General features: G+C 41.0%; 1 protein-coding gene across 8 annotated transcripts in view; it reads left to right on the plus strand.

The window, feature by feature from the left end:
- KIDINS220 (kinase D interacting substrate 220) overlaps window positions 1–17,034 on the plus strand; it is a 175,061-nt gene that overhangs the window by 70,534 nt on the left and 87,493 nt on the right. For all 8 annotated transcript variants that reach the window (XM_043542283.1, XM_043542281.1, XM_037894114.2 and 5 more), the window contains 2 exons: window positions 2,924–3,068; window positions 14,229–14,391. In XM_043542283.1, the coding sequence (XP_043398218.1) occupies window positions 2,924–3,068; window positions 14,229–14,391 (308 nt within the window). The remainder of the gene's footprint in view (window positions 1–2,923; window positions 3,069–14,228; window positions 14,392–17,034) is intronic.

Consider the following 17,034-nt stretch of genomic DNA (forward strand, 5'->3'; position numbering starts at 1 on the left):
CCTTGAGTTGACTTTTCTCACAACCCCAGTATCCTACCCCTACATGGGATCTAAACCTGGTGTTGAAAGGCCTGACTAGACCTGCTTTCGAACCCATGGCCACCTGTTCACTTACACACCTCTCAATGAAAACGGCCTTCCTGATAGCAATCACCTCGGCTAGAATAGGACAAATAGTGGTTTTGATGGCTCCTTCCTACACACTATTCTTTAGGGACAAGGTTATGCTCAGGCCACATCCAAAATTCATCTCTAAGGTAACCTCCCCCTTCCACACAGACCAATTTTCTACCCAAGCCTCACCACCACAACAGGGAGGCTATATTACACACATTAGATGTCAGAATAGCCCTAGCCTTCTACCTAGACAGGACAAAGGCTTTAGGAAGTCTCCTAAGCTTTTCCTTTCTATTGCGGAAAGATCCCAGGGCTCAGCAATATGAGCCCATATACTCTCCAAGTGGGTCTCAAACTGCATTAGACACTATTATCAGGTTCACAACATGACCCCGCTAGAGAGTATTTGCACACTCTCCACGAGGTCTATCTCCTCATCCGCTGCCTTTTTCAGGAATGTCCCTATCTCAGAAATCTATTGAGTGGTGACAGTACGGTCATCTGTAACTGACCTGACTCTGAAGTCCCAGCCCTCCAGTGGGATACTGTTTGGAAGTCACCTACACTGGAGCACCCCTAGGGAGACTACTCAAAGAATAAGTAGTTATTAACTTGTTCAGTGACGATGGTTCTTCGAGATGTGTGTGCCTATGGGTGCCCCACAACCCACCCTCCTCCCCTCTACTTTGAAATTTTTGTCTATGACTCTGGGGTAGAGAAATAACTGAGAAGGGTCAGCCCGCGTGCGCTAACTAGCCTCCTGGCAGGGCACAAGGAGAGACAGCACATGTGTGGGCCTAACGGACATTGCTATCAAAGTTCTCCGATTAGCAGTGCAGGGACACAAGCGTATCTACGGGGGAGTACCCAGAGGGACACACATCTTGAAGAACCATCATTACTGCAGAAAGTGAGTAACTTCTTCCCTTCACAGCTCCCCACACATGAGCAGAGTCCTTCTATCCCATTTGCAAAGAAAGAAAGGTACTTTTTATGTCCTTAACCACAAAAGCAAAAACTACTACTACTAGCACGGTACTGTGTTGCTGTCTCTCTTCTGCCTCCTATATCAGTTTTTTCATATTTATAACTTATTAATTTTTCCAAATATAACAAATATACCAAAATACCAGATTCATCACACTACACAAAGTAAATAAAGAGTTAGGAAAAAGGGAGGGGAGGGGAATCGACAAAACTGTTTTCAGGGTCTACATTATCATAGACTGCTAAAAAATCAGCCAAAATTGCTTGGAATTTTTCAGACATTCTCTTCCTGCGGAATTCCAGTCATTTGTTAGCCGTGAGGTCAGCTATGTCACCGAGGCAGGCATCAGTATTAGATGGGGATCAACTTTTCCATTTTTTCAGGTTTAATTTTTTTAGTGACCAAAGCTGCATGATGGAAGCATGCCACCTTGTTACCAGGTAACTGCCAGATAGCAGAAATATATAGAAGAATGAAACTTAAGGGGATTAGCTCCAATTTAGCATCCAATATCAGACTGTTCCTTTGACCCATCTCATACGAGAAAATTCTTGATACAAGGGCACTCCGAAAGTCCATGAGCTAATGTAGCATCAAAGAAATTACATTTTCAACAGGGGCAGGCATTTATGAGGCCCATTACTATTAAGCTGTGTGGGGACCAGTATATTTGAAAAAGTGTCTTTTGGTGAATAAGCCATAGTCTCATGTCTATAGTTGCTTTTTTAACATTAGATACAATTATATTTCGTTGATTTGGAGATAGTTGCATATCTAAATTTCTATTCCAAGTGACTTGCAAATTATGAATCCTTGGCAGAGTTTTTTTGGGCCAGAAAATCCTAAAAGGATAACTCTGGCCAGGAAGTTTTTTTTCAATATAATAAAAGTTCTGGAGGTTGTGGAGCTCCCAATGGATCTCGTCCAAATGTATTTGTAAGTAAATGCTTTAGCTGGAGATATTTCCATGGTCTGGAGCAGGGCAAGCCAAATTGTTGCTGAAGATCTAGATCTGGTTTAAATGTATCATTGTCAATTAGCTGTGACAGTCATCATTCCTCTCTCCATCCAATCCCTTCACATCAAGATTTTGCCACAGATTTTAAGGATAGGATTGCTCTGTAGGACCACCTCTACATGAAAGAATGGATGGCAGCAGAACTTTCTAGTCAAGTTTGACCAAGCTTGCCTAACAGCTGTTATTGTTGGAGCCATCTAATCTATAGTAATTTGATTCTACAATGCCTGAAAGGGAGAGAGAGAGTATACAAATTCTTGTTCAATCTGTACCCAAGGTGGAGTCTGGGGGGTCATATCTAACAACCACAAAGAGGCTGGGCTTAGCAACTGCCTCCTATATCAGTTTCTGTGTGACAGATGCTAGGGCTATGAATGAGGATTTTTTGATTCCTCCAAAGCAAAGATATGCTCTTTTGTGGTTTTTTTTGCCTTAATTTAAAAAGTGGTTTTATCAATGTTAAAAATTGTGTTCGTACAAAATATTGTGACTTACCATTGTATTTTGTCATTCATAATTGTGGTGTGAAAAAACTCTGCTGTTGTTTGTAAGGCATAGTAATGTGGCTTATTAGAAATAATTTACAACTTGTGTTGCTTGTATTGAATATTATATAGTTTAACCAAAGAACATTTTTTTTCTGTGAAAATATTTTCATTGTATTTGAGAACAAATCTGTGCCTTTGGCTGAACTTGTAAAAATTAGAATATTTTTAAGCACAAAACCTGAAATGAGAAGCCCTTCAGGTATGTACAGTTTGGAGAAACTAATCATTATTTTGTTTTTTTTTATTTGTCAGGATACTTACCGAAGACGACAGATGCAGCGGACTATTACACGCCAGATGTCTTTTGATCTGACCAAGCTTCTGGTTACAGAGGACTGGTTTAGTGATATCAGTCCTCAAACCATGAGAAGATTACTCAATATTGTTTCCGTGACAGGTGAGTTTGACGTGTTCATTGTGCACTCTAAGCAGTTTGTTGTGGTGATTGATCAGAATTGTAGGGTGCTCTCAGGAATGGTGCAACACACTGACCTGCATGCTTACTGTAATATTAGTACAAAAAAAATCACAGAAAAGCACTGTATAAAAATTTAAAATAAGCTATGAATACTCCAAAATACTTAGTATGAGGCACTATTTAAAAGGTTGTAGGTGAAAGAGTAATGTATATGAAGGGCAAAATTCATGCATTTGTTTCCAAATGTTTTTTAAAAAATCCTATTTCTAAGGTAAGATGCTTTCCTAGAATGCTAGCAGATATGGCCAAAAAGAGATTCAGTGGCTTCATATTTCAAAAACTAGAACAAAACTAAATGTTCACTTGGAAATTTAAATGTAACCTGAGCATTTTGTAAATCTTCTTTTTAAAAAAAGTCATGTGCTGGGTTTAGTTGTTGGTCATTAACGTTAATGGGAGCCAGAGGGCTAAAATCCTGCTGAAATTATTAGAAAACGTATTCCCGTGTGTATGATACATTTAGACTATACTTTTGACATGAAGCATAGTATTCTCATAAGCAAGCTAGGGAAACGTGGTCTACATGAAATTACTATAAGGTGGGTGCACAAATGGTTAAGGGTAGTTATCAATAGTTTGTGATCAAATTGGGAGGGCATATCTACTGGAGTCCTGCAGGGGTCAGTCTTGGGTACTAGTCAGTATTTTCATTAATGACTTGGTTAATGGACTAGAGAATATGCTTATAAAATGTGCAGATGACACCAAGTGGGAGGGGTTGTAAGCACGTTGGAGGACAGGTTGAAAATTCAAAATGACCGTGGAAAATTGGTGTGAATTCAGGAAGATGAAATTCAATAAAGTCAAGTGCAAAGTATTTCATGTAGAAAGGGAAAATCAAATGCACAACTAAAAAATGGGGAATAACTGTCTAGATGGTAGTACTGCTGAAAAGGATCTGGGGGTTATAGGGACCACAAACTGAATATGAGTCATCAATGTGATGCAGCTGCAAAAAAGGCTAATATGATTCTGGGGGAGTATTAACAGGAGTGTTGTAAGACACAGGAGGTAATTGTCCCACTCTGCTAGGTATTGGTGAGTCCCCTGCTCGAGTTCTGTCTCCAATTCTGAGCACCTCAATTTAGGAAAGATATGGACAAATTGGAAAGAATCCAGAGGAGAGCAATAAAAATGATAAAATATTTAGGAAACCTGACATATGAGGAAAGGTTTAAAAAAAAGTGTGCCTGTTTAATCTGGAGGAAAGAAGACTGAGGGGGAGACCTGATAATGGTCTTCCAATATGTTAAAAGCTGTTATAAAAAGGATGATGCTCAATTGTTCTGAATGTCCCCTGAAGCTAGGACAAGAAGTAATGAGCTTAATTTTTAGCAAGGGAGTTTTGGGTTAAATATTAGGAAAAACTTTCTAACTATCAGGGTAGTTAAGCTCTGGAATAGGCTTCCAAGGGAGGTCCTGGGTTCCCATCATTGGAAGCTTTTAAAAACAAGTTGGACAAACACCTGTCAGGGATAGTCTACGTTTACTTGTCCTGTCACAGTGCAGGGGGCTGGACTTGATGAATTCTCAAGGTCCCTTCCAGCCCTACATTTATCTGATTCTATGATTTAAAAGCGGCAAAGAGTCCTGTGGCACCTTATAGATTAACAGACGTATTGGAGCATAAGCTTTCGTGGGTGAATACCCACTTCATCGGATGCATGGCTACCCTTCTGATACTATGATTTAAATATATTTCCAGATTGTACAATATGGTGTAATGAAAAATGATCACACAGCTAGTACCTTAAGGTGAACTGCAAGGCAAAAATAACAAAAAAATGTTTTTTTTTGATGTATAAAGAAGGCCTCAAAGGTTTTTTATTATTCTTAATTCTTGGCTTTTATGCCCATATTTTTGAGGGGACTAGTGGAATACAGCATCATTGAAGACTAGAACCTGGAGCTGCAGCCTTTAGTTGCGAAGTGAATAGATGTTGTTCTTCGAGTAGTGCCCTTAAGAGCACTCCACTCCAGGTCTGAATGTGCCCCACATGCCGTCAAATGGAGATTTGCACTGGCAGCGTCCATTTGGCTCGTGTATGTGTCCTACACTGAGATTATATAGGGCTGTGTGAGTGAACTGCCCTTATTTTCTTCTCAGCTGCCTCAGCCTGAGGTGGCGCTCGAGCACGCCTCCACTAAAAGAGTTTTTTCTTTTAGTTGCTAATTTAATTTTAGATAGTTTGCTTGCTAGTTAGGTTAGTTTGGTAGTTGAGAGAATTAGATTTATTCCTCTCCCCTCTAAGGAGGCTTGCCTTCCTTGGAAGGGCATATCCGGCTCACTGGGGTTAAAACACTGGCTTACTTGCTGGGAGGACATCCTAGTTAGCAGCAGTCACACATTCCTCAGAAGTGTAACTTCTGTCTGGTCCTTAATCTCCCAGTTTTACCTTGCTTAGGATTTAAACTGAGGCTACTAATGATGAAGCACTCTCTTTTCCTCACTTCAGAGCCAGGTCAGAAGAACCACTGTATACACACTGCTCTCTGGGTAGATCCAGAGCTCCTTTGACCTCACCTCAGCTCTCTCTTGGTAAGGGGAAAACTACAGAGATCTCCTTGAAGAAGAGGAGCTGCACCTCCCTTCATAAGGAGCCTGCTCCTTAAAGACCTCAGTCCCCCAGCAGGTCAACGGTCTCAGAAGCTTCAACCTCTTGACTTGGTATCATAGCGACAAAGGACTCCTCCGGTACCTGCATGTCTGGAAAGCCCTTAAGCTCTTCCAAGAGGAAACACATCTGTGACCGAGCCTCAATACTGTCCAGATATGACAAAGAAGGCAAGGAGAAACATTCTTTGAGACTGATACCATCAGACTCATCCTTATCGCTGGTGCCTCCCTAGATGGGTTCCTTGGTACTGTGTAAGCCTAAGGCCCTTACTCCATTGGCACCTGCCTCAGAATGCTCTAAATCTTCAGTACTGTCTACTTCTAGAGACACAAACACCGTCATATTAGTACTGCCTTTCTGTTTGGTACAACAAGAGTTCAGGTCCACAGAGGATTTAACAGAGATAGATGAACCAGAATCTCCACTGCTTATGGGTACTGAGTATCTTGTGGTACCAAGACCTTCTCAATCACCGGACTCCCATCTGTCTCTAGTACTACCCGATTCACCACGTTTTCAGCTGGGCCTCCTCTTCTGGATGATATAGAGGATGATGATGGAGACCTCCCTTTAGTCTCCTCTATCTCGGTGCAGGGCTCTCCTACACATCCATACAGGGACCCATTCTTTGAAACACCTGCAGAGAGAGAGAGGACTTTCAGAGGAGAGGACTTTCAGGGGACCAATCTTGGATGCCATTTCTTCTCCTACATGGCCCCCCACAATGGCCATACTGTGATCCCTTGGCAGCAAACCAACAATTTCCCAAGTTTCTGAGTCTTGCCCACTGGGACGATAGATACACACAGCTCCCCCCCACCCGCCCCAGCCTATTCCTCAGGAGGAGACGTTCAAGGAACAGAATGTAAGAGCAGATAAGGAAGCTACCCCTCAAACTACACTATCCTCATCCTCTCCAGATGAGGTGGTTGTGTGTCCACCTCTGTCTGTGACAGAAGATTTTCAGCAATTTCAGGTCCTCCTAAAATGGATGGTGAAAAATCTGCAGATACCACTCAGTGAGGTCAAGGAACCACAATGTAAGCTGTTGGACATTCTGCAGTTGGCAACATTGACCAGAGTTGTGTTACCTATCAATGATGGACTTTTGGATCCTGCGCAGATAGTTTGGCAGACCCCAGCAACAGTACCACCAGATTGTAAATGGGAGATAAGAAAATATGTTGTCCCCCCAACGACTCCAAATTTTTATTCTCTTGCCTCCCACCTAAATCTTTGGTAGTGGATGCGCTGAATGAACAAGGGAAGGAACACCACACCAAGCCAATCCCAAATGACAAAGACCAGAAACTTCTGGACCTTTTTGGATGGAAGTTTACTCAACTGCAACCCTACAATTTTGGATCACAAATTACAAGGCAATCATGGCAAAATACGATTACCTTTCCTGCGTGAAATTTACTGCTTTTATTAAGCACCTTCTACCACAGCAAAGAAAGCAATTTCAAGCCGTCATTGCTGAGGAACAGTTACTGGCCAGGACATCCCTTCAAGGAGCAGATGCTGTAGCCCATTTCATCTCTAGTGTGGTGTTTATGCACAGGGCATCCTGGCTCCAATTGTCAAGCTTTCCCAGAGAGGTCCAAAGCACTGTAGAAGACCTCCCCTTTGATGGTCTGAAGTTGTTTTTAGAGACAACAGATGAGTCCCTACGTACTTTAAAAGACTCCAGGGCCACTATGATTTCTAGGAATTTACACCCCTACAAATAAATTTAGTAGGTAGCAAACCACCCAGAGATCTTGTCCAATCCAATTCTCTAGGCTCCAAAAAACCCACTGAACCCCTCAGAAAGAAATGTAGATTCCAGAGGAAAAGAACCACTCATCCACCTGGCCCAAATATTCGGCATCAAAACACCAGTTTTAATGAGTTGATTGAGGGTTCAAATCCTCCACAGTCTTTACTTCACCATCTGGAGACTGACTTTCCCATTTTCAGCATACATGGGAATGGATTCTTACAGACAAATGGGTCTTGAAGATTGTAACATTGGACTTACATCATCCACTTTCCCTTCCTCCCTCTTTTCTACCACCTTTCCTCATCCCTCTTCAGGGATCTCTCTCATAAGCTTTTTAGTGAGTCAGGAAACACACTCCCACCTTCGTTTAGGAGTGCTGGAGCCTGTCCCTGCTCAACACAAGGGAAAGGATTTCTACTCAAGGTACTTCCTCGTAGCAAAAAGAAAGACAGAGCGTGGAGACTAATTTTAGATTTAAGGCAACTAAATACATTTGTAAAGTCTCTGAAGTTCAGGATGATGACTCTGGCAGCTATAATTCCTTCACTAAATTCAGGGGATTGTTTTTTTGCCCTTCACCTACAAGACACATTTCCATGTAGTGATACACACATCTCACAAAAAATACTTTTAGTTATAGGCCAGGATCATTTTCAATACTGGCTGCTCCCTTTTAGAGCTTCCTTGGCTCCGAGAGCTTTTTCAAAAGTTTTAGCAGTGGTGGCTGCTTATCTTCATTGAGAGGCGGTTTTAGTATTCCTGTACCTCAGTGATTGGCTGTTCAAGGGTTGGTCTTACAAAATAGTGCTGTCATCCACCCAGAGGACCTGTTCTTTTTTCCTGAAATTGGGTCTTCAACTCAATGTAAAAAAATCCATGTTTATTATTGTATGGAAAATGTAGTTCATTGTGGTATCCTTGGATTTGTTGACAGCCAGGACCTACCTTTCCATTGACAGATTCATAAGACAATCAGATCTAGTCAGGACTATTCACAGGAGCACTCAAACCTCAGTGAGAAACTGCCTCCAACTCCTATGTCACATGTAGCTTTGGGAAAGCTGTAGTTTGGGTAATTGTTCTAAGCTGTCACCTATTCCTTTGTAGTTCTCAAATCCTCCAAAATAACAAAAGTCAAGACTTCAGTATTCCTGATACTTCTAAGGTGTAAAATTATTTGTGAATGTGAAACAATCAAAGAGCAGTAAGAAAGGGTGCATGCAAAGTAATTTGGCCTTTTGCATTTCACTATTAACATAAAATCTCTGACACTCTTGACGCATCCCCTCCCTCAGATACAAAGAGGGTACAGAGAAAATCGAAACTAATGATTGTGCTCTGGATCGAAGGAATGAAATATACATATAATTTTGGATACAAGTATGAGAAGTTCCTTACCTTTACAACTTACTGTACTTTAAATGTAAAATCAATATAGCATTTCTGTCAACTAAAAAAAGTAGTAATGGAAAGGACCTATTTGCTCCTCTCAGAATAGAAAGTTTTTCAGAGTAAAATGTTCTCTGTATGGTCTTGTCTGTGTATGGAGCAGCCTGTAGGGTATGGGTAGCTACATGCTGCAGTGAAAACCAGGCTGTGTCCACACTGCAGTGAAAGGCTCTGGCAGAGGGTAGGCAGTGGAGGAAGGCCTTTCCTCACTGCCTTTCCCCTCTGCTGGAGCCTTTCCCAGTGGTGGGGAAAAGCTCCAGCAGGATCTCGCTGCTAGAGCCTTTCACTGGGGTGGGGAAAGGCTTGGGCAGTTCATTGTGGCAGGGAAAGGGTCCAGCTTTGGGGAGCTGTTGGCACCTTTCCCCGCTGCCTTGACCCAGGGGTTTTCCTGCTCTGGCACAGACCACTACACTGCTGGAAATAGTGGTGTAGATGGGGGAGGAACCGCTTGGGTGTGTAGAGAGCCGTGTAGCATATGCCAGAAACTTACAGTATATGTCTTTACTGTACTTGCCTAAGCAGTGTCCCACCATCTACACTGCTACTTATACTTGTTGTAGGTGGGCATGCTGTGTCTGTACTTGACACACCACTGTAAGTTGTAGACACAGTGTATGATTCACCAACGGGGTAAAATTGGAAAAAGTTTGAGTCAACTTTAAAGTTCTTGTTAATTTTTGTTTTGATGTAAGGCAATTGTACCTCACTATCCAAATGGATCAGATTTGATTCCCGCCCCACTTTATTACATGTGTCCCAGCATCGAAAGCATTTGGCTCTGAATGACTGTGATTTTAATAAGATTAGAGAGTATTGCTTTTTTAGAAAATTGCATTTGTAGACAAGTTGCTAATGCCAGTATTTCCATTGCATAGAAATGAGATGCAATATAGTATTAACCTTTTTTAAAAACTACTGGGTAACAGTAAATATTAAGTATTTACAAATGTGACTTTCATATGCTCTTTATTGCTTAAATAGATTTTTGATAGTATTTAGCATAAATATTTAATGTACAAATATGAGTTCATTAGGTAGTGTTGGCAGGATAAAAATAGGAAAATTAATAAGTGAAGATGTGTCAAACTACCCGGAGAATATTTGGGTGCTGGCAGACAGGCATAGCTCCTGGTGTACAGATTACTAGAGAAATTTCCTATTCATAACAGAATCCTTCTATTAAAAAAAAACTGCTCCTAATTTTAAATTTGTCAGATCCGGTTAGTTGGGAACATGTTGAATTTCTAAATAAAATTATATTATACAAATTTTCTCTCATCAGACAAGCTTTTCAGGTTTTTGCTTGTAGATTCTCTTGTTTATAGTCTAATCTGGTTCAACAGGAATGTTACACTAATTATTGTGTGTAAGATATATAAACTCATGGAATCATAGAAATGTAGGTCTGGAAGGGACCTTGAGAGGTCATCAAGTTCAGCCCACTGCCCTAAGGCAGGGCCAAGTAATACCTAGGCCATCCCTGACAGGTTTTTGTCCAATCTGTTCTTAAAAACGTCCAATGGTGGGGACTCTACAACCTCCCTTAGAAGCATATTCAAGAACTTAAGTACCCATTTAGTTTGAAAGATTTTCCTAATATCTAACCTAAATCTTCTTTGCTGCAGATTAAGTTGATTACTTCTTGTCCTCTCTTCAGTGGATATAGAATCATAGAATTGTAGGACTGGAAGGGACCTCAAGAGGTTGTCTAGTCCAATGGTTCTCAACCAGGGGTATGCAGAGGTCTTTCAGGGAGTACATCAACTGATCTAGATATTTGCCTAGTTTTTCAGTAGGCTACATAAAAAGTACTAGCAAAGTCAGCACAAACTAAAATTGCATACAGACGATTACTTGTTTATACTGCTTTATATACTATGCACTGAAGTGTAAGTACAATATTTATATTCCAATTGATGTATTTTATAATCATATGGTAAAAATGACAAAGTAAGCAATTTTTCCGTAATAGTGTGCTCTGACACTTTTGTATTTTTATGTCTGATTTTGTAAGCAAGTAGTTTTTAAGTGAGGTGAAATTTGGGGTATGTACTCCGGATGAATTCTGCGCCCCTGCGGGGGCACAGAATTCATATAGTCCACATATTTCTGTGCCCCCTGCACAGAAAAATGCAAAAGAACTCTGCTGGGGGACAGGTGCCTCTTCCCTTCCCTGGCATGCCTGGAGCAGCCTCAGAGAAGCAAACCACTGTCGGGAGAGGGGGGCTGGGCGTGCGTGCCTGTGGGGGAGATGATTACCTTCCAGGGGGTGGGGCTGGCCAACAAGCGAGAGAGATTCTGTCCCTCTCACTACTGAGGCTCGCTGGGTGTGGAAGGGGGCAGGTCTTTTTATTATGCAAAAGGAAGGCTGTTTCCTCAAGGCAGAAATGTAGCAGTCTGCCTACTAGTTAACTGATCTCATTCTTTGAGGCAGAAATGTAGCAGCCTGCCTGCCTAGTAACGTGTCTGTAACTTCTTGAGAATCGAAAAAACATTTAATTAAATATTAGTATCAAGTTACTAATCAAAAATTGTTTGTTTTTAAATCAAAGAAAATAGCTTTTGTTAAAAACCAATAAACCCACATTTTGTTAATGTTGCTGTTGATGGTTAATTGATCCTATTCTCTGAGGCAGAAATGTAGCAGCCGGCATGTGTAGTAACATTGTTAATGATCCTGTTGTTAGTTAACTGTTCCTATTCTCAATCAATTCCCCCAGGAGCATAAAACCTGTAAAAGTTTTAAGACGCCTACATTGCCAGACTGATGTAAAGCCTTATAAATGACAGTAAGGGAGTCCACTAGGAAGATCTATGTGCTTTCTCACTTTTTTCCTGTGCCAAAGTGGCACAATGGGGTTAGATTACAGCTCAGGATTTATTTTACTTACCCATTTTAAAAAAAAAGGCTTTGAGGGCAAATAAAACATTTACCAAGCAGTCAAAAAAAAAAAAATGTCAGGACCATCACAGCCAAGCACTTCTCAAAGTACCCAGCTAGGTCCAGAACAATGATTAGCAAAATTGTATGACTTTCATGTGTGAAAGTCTGAGCAATTGAAGGGGTTCCTCCAAAGGACTGTTTAAAGGTGGATCATAGCACACATCCTGTGGATATGTGACACCAGGTGTGAAACTTACTCCTGGGGGAATTCTGCACCAAAAATTAAAAATTCTGCAGCAAAAAAATTCTGCACACGATATTGAAAATACTTCAAAATTCTGCATATTTTATTTGTCAAAATAATGCAATATAATCATGCTAGTTTCAATTATTTTGGTAATGTATTTCAAAATATCTGTCAGCAAGTATGTCTGTAACAATACAGACCAAAAAAAAAAATTCTAGTAAATGTTTTTGACCAATAGATTTCTTACTAGATTTATTAATACAGAACTTTGTGTGTGTAATTAATTTAAATTACAATACAGAACTGTATTTTCTGCACCTGTCAGAAGCAGTGCAAAGACTTGGGGGAGTCAGAGGTAATGGAGAAGCTGAGGGAGAGGGAAGGAGCTTAAGAGTGAACCTGGAGGATGTTGGGTGTGGGTAAGAGAAGGGTTGTTTTTTGTTGTTGTTGTTGTTTTTTTTGGGGGTGGGGATTGTTAGAGCTTTGGGAAGCCTCCCCTATGCAGACCCTGGCTGACCCCCAAGCCTCTCCCATTCTGTCAGGCATGTCTGTCCCTGCACCGCCCACGGGTCTTTGCAACCTCTCTCTTCCCCACCCCTAGGCTCAGCGCTGTCACCCCACAGCTCCTGAGCCCATGCACCAGTCTGTACCCCCAACTAGACATTCTGAACTCCAGTGTGTGACCCCCTCAGCAGCCCTGTGTGCCCCATTCTGTCCTAACCTGGCTCTGTGGGCAGGGTGCTGTGATGAACTTCTACTTCTGGGGGAATTCTGCAGCACTGGACATAGAATTTTGTATTTTCCTGCATAAAATACATTTTGCCTAAGAAGTGCTGTAGTCCTGCCCTTTGTCCACCAGAGGCCACTGTGGCTCCAGAACAGCTAGCATGAACACAGCCGGCTGTTTTGGTGCCACAGTGGTCTTTGGTGTGCAAAGACAGCACTTCTTAGGCAAAGTGTATTTTATGCCGGAAAATACAAAATTATGTGAGACAGACGAATTCTGCGCTTCTGCAGCTGCACAGAATTCCCCCCAAGAGTGAAAACTAAAACTGTATAAAATCTATAACCATGAGATATTTGTGTACACTAATATAATTTAACTACAGACATCATAATGGGATCTTTAAGGGTGATAAATTATGAACCACTTTAGCAATCTTAGTAATGCTACTTCAACAAAAAAAAAACCACCACAACCCAAATGCAAAGAAAGTGGACACAATAGGAATACAATATTAAAGTGTGAGATTCATATGTAGAATGGATTCACAATGTGTGGTTTGCAGAAGGTGGAGTCTTTAATATGAACTTGCATCAAAAATTCATATAGAATCTTGTTACCTGTGATTTAGAAGTTTGACAGTATTCTGAAAGTGTTAACTGAATACTCTTTCTTCAGCACATGCAAATCAGAATTCATCTTAGTAAAGAAACCTCTTGTCATATTGTTCTCATCAGAATGTTGAATGTCAACTACATGAACTGATTTTAGATCCCTTTTTCTGCCTTTAATAATATGCTATATTCGTAAACCCAAACCTTGCCTTTCTTGTTAATGAAGTACTGCCTTTTGTTTCCAGCTTTGAGATTTTCTTGATTTACTATTCAGGATACCAATTATCTGCCTGTTTGCTATAACCATGAGTGATATCTTCCTGGTGGAAACAGACAGAAAATCTCTTTGGATGAAATAATGAATTTTTTAAAAATGTTCTGAAATACAGTATAAATGTAGTGCTGTAGAATGTTGCTAGAGTCGGGCAGAATTACGGTCAGGCACTGCACATACTTTGCCCCACAACTCTGCTAATGCACATTAATTCTTACTTGTAACAGGCTGGTAGTTGTAATCCAGTGCCTGGCCGAGCAGAGGCTGATAGTCATGGTGGGTTTTGAGATATACACAGATATCCAGTAGGATTTTTTATTAGACTACCAAATTAGATATTTTACATGTGACCCAAAACAAATTTGAACTCCATAGAACTAATCTAACCTTTTCCACTTTCTGCTGTTAGGAGAATACATGATTTTCATCTGTTATAGAGAGTGACAAAAGATCAAGCTATTAAAAGAGTTTCTTCCTTTCTCACCCCCCTTCTTGTATTTTTAGGACGTTTATTGAGAGCTAATCAGATCACTTTCAATTGGGATAGACTGGCTAGCTGGATTAACCTTACAGAGCAGTGGCCATACAGGACATCCTGGCTCATATTGTATTTGGAAGAGACTGAAGGTGTTCCAGATCAGCTTACTTTAAAAACCATCTACGAGAGGTAGGTATGGTTCTAGTGATGACATAAATTTCTAATAACTGCTATTAAAAAGTCCGCATTTGCCAATATTTACCACCCAAGTCTTTTCCCCTATATTTAAAATCTTTAAGTATTGGCAAACGTTGTTGTTGTTGTTTTTTAAATGTCTTTCACTGCTAATTAAAGCAGGTGTACTGTTTATATATGTCTGTGTTTATTTTATTAAGATCTGTACTGGGTGGTCATACATAGTTGGTTAGCACAGCTATTTTGGGTTTTCATAATCTAATTTTCATCCCAACAAGACGACATTTTCTTTGCCAATCTATAGGTAATAAAGTATAACTTTTAAAATATTAAAAGGGCCATAATATAATATGAAATGGTGTTATTTTATTTGGTAATTTATTCTTGAAATTCTATCTAGACTTCTCAGTGGAGCTTTCAGTGGTTTATTATAGGGAGGGCTGATAGCATCATCTGTTAGGATTGTCCAGCACTTTCCCATTATAAGATCCTGTTTTCATTTGCTTATAACTTTGCTAAACTTTAATAACGTGTACTGGAATTTTACATGCCAGGTTGTTATACCAATAAAATAAAAACCAGCAGGATCTTATTAAAGGGGAAAATGCAAAATGCCACATTTATTGTGAATACAGAAAGAATCATAGTAAGCAGTTAGTTATAGCTATAACATTCCATTCAATTTCATATTTATTCACACATTCATTCACACACACACATACACACACACACAAGTTCTGCGAGGTTGTTATCATAGTTACCAGCCTTAGAGTTGCTCATGCCAAGCCACTGGCCAGGTGGCCTGGCCATGAGGAGGGAGCAGGGCCTTGTCAGATCCTCATCTGATGCTCCTGGAAGTTGGTTTGCAGAATCAGACCCCAAAGTTCTCACTTTCTAGAGTCCATTTTTATAGGAATTTCTTCCTATGCCAGTCTATGGGAATTGCTTCATCATGCTGTTGCTGAATCAATCAGCAGATGGCACATTCCTGACGGCTCCGTGCTGCCAGATGTTATCTTGCTCTTTGGTTCTCCCATTCTTGAGGCTGTTGGATGGATTCCAGTCTGCCCTCCGGGAGTCCTCTGGTTATTTCCACTTAACACCTTCTTCAGCCGATGGACACTGGATTCTTAGGCTGGCACCTCCCTGATCATTCAGTTATTATCCACACCAAGCATCCATCCACATACATTCTCTATCTCTATTTTAATCACAATTGTTAACAAAGCGAGATGAATACAACAAAAGGGCGGGGAGTCTCTGGGTGCTGTTTCTGTTGTTACAGAGCATTGCTTTGAGTCTCTCTCTGTGTGAGTAGTTGTTGTTGCAAAGAATTGCTTTGAGAACAGATTCTGTCTTAGAATGTACTAACACAATTAGCAGCTTGCAAGTTTCACACATAGAGGGAGAGAAACAGTACCAAAAACCGAGAGACCTCTTAGTTTAAATTCCAGGGTATTACTAGTTATGGGGAATCAAACTCATTTGTGATTTTAATACAGAACTTCTTTAATATGATCCAACAAGATGTCTATCTCAGGATGAACTTGTGTGGGAAAAATTTAGCCAAAATGGTTCAGCCATTTCCAAGAATGAGAGTAGGGAAAAACATGTTTTGCCTGTTGTAAGAAAAAAAGTCTGGTGACCTTTTTTTTATTAAAAAGTTCTCAGGTTCCTATGCTTTGAAATGGGGATGTAAAATTTGGCAAGCAGGTGGTCTTTGTGTCAGGGATTTGCCTTCCTGCACGCGTGAAAATCTGCCCATGTTTGGCCGAGGTGTAAGACTGAAAAATCGCAGTTGACGCAGACTTGTACCAGCAACTCCTTCACCCTTGCTTCCCTTTAGGAGCTAAAATCTCCAAAGATTCACTCCTCACTGAGCATGTTCAAGCCTCTCACAGTTCCTAGGGCTGACCAGACTGCACATGCACCATTCCCACAAAGCAACTGAACATGCTTCATCCTCTCATAACTCTTATATGCGACCTGATCTCATGTGTGTCATCACCACAGAGCAATTACAGCTCAGCTTGCAAAGCATGGGCATACTCTGTACGACCCAGGGGCAAAACCAGACTTACCCTGTAATGACTGCTTCTGGCCAGAGTGGGGCCATGTACTGGAACTGATGGCAGAGAGCCTGTTGTTCTTGTGCTCTCAATGAATCCATTGCTGGTACCCAGACGGCATGGAGGAAGAAGCCATCTGATTCAAAAGCAGAGAGGACAACAGCCAGACAGGGAGGAAGGGAAAGGAGTAGATTGGAATAAGAAGTCTGCTGAAACTGGGACTGGAGTGGAGGAAGGGAAAAGAAACCTGGACTGGCTGGGTAAGGAAGACTGATATTTAGGAGGTTTTCAGGGGGAACACATGGAAACTGATGAGGGGAAGGGGGAACTGGAATGGGGAAAACACTGACCTCAGATGAGGAGCTAGAGGAAGCAGGAATGTTGAGAGTAGAAACTGGTATGGGGTGGAAAATGGGTGGTGAGGAGGGGAAACAGATCTGACAAGGCGTTGCGGGGATGGAGTAGAACTAGAATTGGCTGGGCAAAAAGACTGTGATAAGAAGCAAAGGATGGGAATTGTATGAAGAGCCCAGAAAAGGAGATTAACAGCGAATGAGTGTGGAAGGAG

This window comes from Chelonia mydas, chromosome 3, assembly GCF_015237465.2.
Source record: "Chelonia mydas isolate rCheMyd1 chromosome 3, rCheMyd1.pri.v2, whole genome shotgun sequence".
Classification (NCBI taxonomy): Eukaryota; Metazoa; Chordata; order Testudines; family Cheloniidae; genus Chelonia; species Chelonia mydas.